This window comes from Penaeus monodon, chromosome 38, assembly GCF_015228065.2.
Source record: "Penaeus monodon isolate SGIC_2016 chromosome 38, NSTDA_Pmon_1, whole genome shotgun sequence".
NCBI classification, from domain to species: Eukaryota; Metazoa; Arthropoda; class Malacostraca; order Decapoda; family Penaeidae; genus Penaeus; species Penaeus monodon.
Window position 1 is genome coordinate 11,416,742 of NC_051423.1, and position 2,500 is coordinate 11,419,241.

General features: G+C 46.1%; 1 protein-coding gene across 1 annotated transcript in view; it reads left to right on the forward strand.

Annotated features, from left to right (window-relative positions):
• The window catches only part of LOC119596696, a 68,371-nt gene that overhangs the window by 54,912 nt on the left and 10,959 nt on the right, over nt 1–2,500 (forward strand). Inside the window, exon 3 of the mRNA XM_037946027.1 lies at nt 1,080–1,214. Coding sequence (XP_037801955.1) covers nt 1,080–1,214 — 135 coding nt within the window. The remainder of the gene's footprint in view (nt 1–1,079; nt 1,215–2,500) is intronic.

Genomic DNA, 2,500 nt, shown 5'->3' on the forward strand with positions numbered 1-2,500 from the left:
CTCTTCTGCATGCTGCCCATCGCCGCCCTCTCAACGCTGATGCCTGTGAGGGGGGACCCAGGTCAGGACGGCGGCTCACGCTGGTGGAAGGAAGATAATTGGATGTGTGCACGGCTTTCTCTCTCTCTCTCTCTCTCTCTCTCTCTCTCTCTCTCCTCCCCCTCTCCCCCTCTCCCCTCCTCTCTCTCTTCCCTCTCTCTCTCTCTCCCTCCTTTTCTCATTTTCTCTCTCTATTATCTATCTATCTATCTATCTCTCTCTCTCTTATCTTTTATCTCATTTCTCTCCCCTCTCTCTCTCCTCCTCTTTTCCCCTCTCTCCTTTTCCCCTCTCTCCTCTCTCTCTCTCTCTCCTCTCTCCTTTTCTCTAACTCTCTCTTCTCTCTTTTCCCCTTCTTTCCCCTCTCTCTCTCTCCCCCCTATCTTCCCCTCCTCTCTCTCTCTCTCTCTCCTCCCCTCTCCCCTCCTCTCTCTCTCTCTGACCGTCCGATTTTTGTTTAAATTTAAACCTCTGTCTCTCCCCTCTGTTCCTTTGGGCTTCTCCCTCTTTCTGTGTGTGTGGGTGTGTGTGTGTGTGGGGTGTGGTGTGTTTGGTGTGTGGGGTGGTGTGTTTGTGGGTTTGTGTATGTTGCGTGTGTCGTGTGGCGTGCGTGGGGTGTGGTTTGGGGTGTGTTTGGGTGTGTTTTGTGTGTGTGTGTGGTTTTGTGTGGGGGTTTTGTGGTGTGGGGTTTTTGTGCGTGTGTGCGGGCGTGTTTTTGTGTGTGTGTGTGTGTGTGGGTGGGGGGGGGGGGTGGGGGTGTGTGTGTGTGTGTGGTGTGTTTGTGTGTGGGTTTTTGTGGGGTGGGTTTCGTGTGGTGTGCGGTGGGGTGTTTCGTGTGCCCTGTGCGTGTGGGGTGTGCCTGTTGGGGTTGCGTGGCGTGGGGCTTTTGCATGTGTGTGTGTGAGTGTGTCCGCCTCTGCCTTTCTCCCTTTCTTACTACCCCCAGTGTAATTCAACCTTCTCTTCTAAACTCCCCTTCCTATTTCTTCCCAAGGTCGCCACAAATGCCGGGAAGTGTGGCCAAGTCTGACCGTCGAAAGGGCCCTTTACTGTTTTTCCCCGCGGCGTCGCTGCTTTTGTCCCCCTGATCGTGATGGCGGCCGCCTACCTCCGCGTCATCAGGACGTTGTGGCTCGGCGATGAGGGCCAACGGCGCTGCAGTGCCAGACAGCAAGGTGTTGTTTTGATCAGTGTTCAGGGTTTGGGGAAGATTAAAATGAAGTCCCGGGGGGAGGGAAAGGGGGGAAAACGACAAAAGAAAATTTTAAAAAGATAGAAATAGATAGATTAAACGACAGACAGACGACAAAAAGACAGACAGAGACAGACAAAAGACGGAAAAGTGTGTGTGTTTTGGTGTGGTGTGTGGTGTGTGTGTGTGTGGTGTGTGTGTGTGTTGTGTGTGTGTGTGTGTGTGTTTGTTTTGTGGGGGGTTTTTTGTGGCGAGAGAGAGAGATCGTCAAAGGGGCTTTCCAACCCGGTTTCTTTTTCAAGTTAAAAGCCATGTTTTTCTTTAAATTCCCCCCCTGCTTCCCCCTGATGGCACACTGGGGTCCCAAAATGTCTGGTTAACCTTCGCTCTTCTGATGATTTTGTTCCTTCTGTTTTTTTCTACTAAAAAAGGGAAATTAATAGCTAGGTGAATAAATAGAAATCACTAGATTGATAAAATAAATGAATGAACAACCAAATGAAATAAGGCAATGCATGAATGAATAAAGCAGTAGTTTTTTTTTTTTAAAAACTACATAAAATTATTATTTAAAGTTACCTGCTTTTTTGATTTTCTTTTGTGTATTCTTCCCTGGGAAAAAATTTTCTCTGTCCCACCCTTCTCTATGTATTTATCTAACTATCGTCTATCTCCCTCTTTTAATCTATGGGGGGTCTTCTAAAACGCCCTAAAAATTCATCCCTAGTATGTTTAAACCGATTTTTTAGTGCGCATGGGGCCCGGGGAGCTCCTGGAAACACCTTGAGGGCCTAGGAAAAAACTAGTTAATCCCATCAATCATGTATTGGTACGCAATAACATCAACTAGACATTAACTTTTTAGGGGTTTAAAATTTTCCCCAAATTTTGGGGGGTATTTTAAAATTCCCGATATAACTCTTTAACTGAAAGCAAAAGGAAAAAAACTCCCAAAAGAGGAACCTAGAGTTTACAGACACAGAAATAGCAACATAATTTCCAGGTTGGGAAAGCACTCCTATTTTATGCAATATTTTAATGGAAGAAATATGTTTTAAATAGGTTCGCTATTAGAAATTTTAAAATTTGTGTAAAAAACTTTCCCGATTTTTTGAACTATATTTTAACTGCAAAACCCCCGTGAAAATTGGGGATTTCCCAAAGGCAAACCCAAAAAATAACCCTTTTCTCTCTCTCTCCTCTTTCTCCCCACTTTTTTTCCTTTCCCCTCTCCTTTCTCTCTCCCCTCCCCTCTCTCTCTCTCTCTCC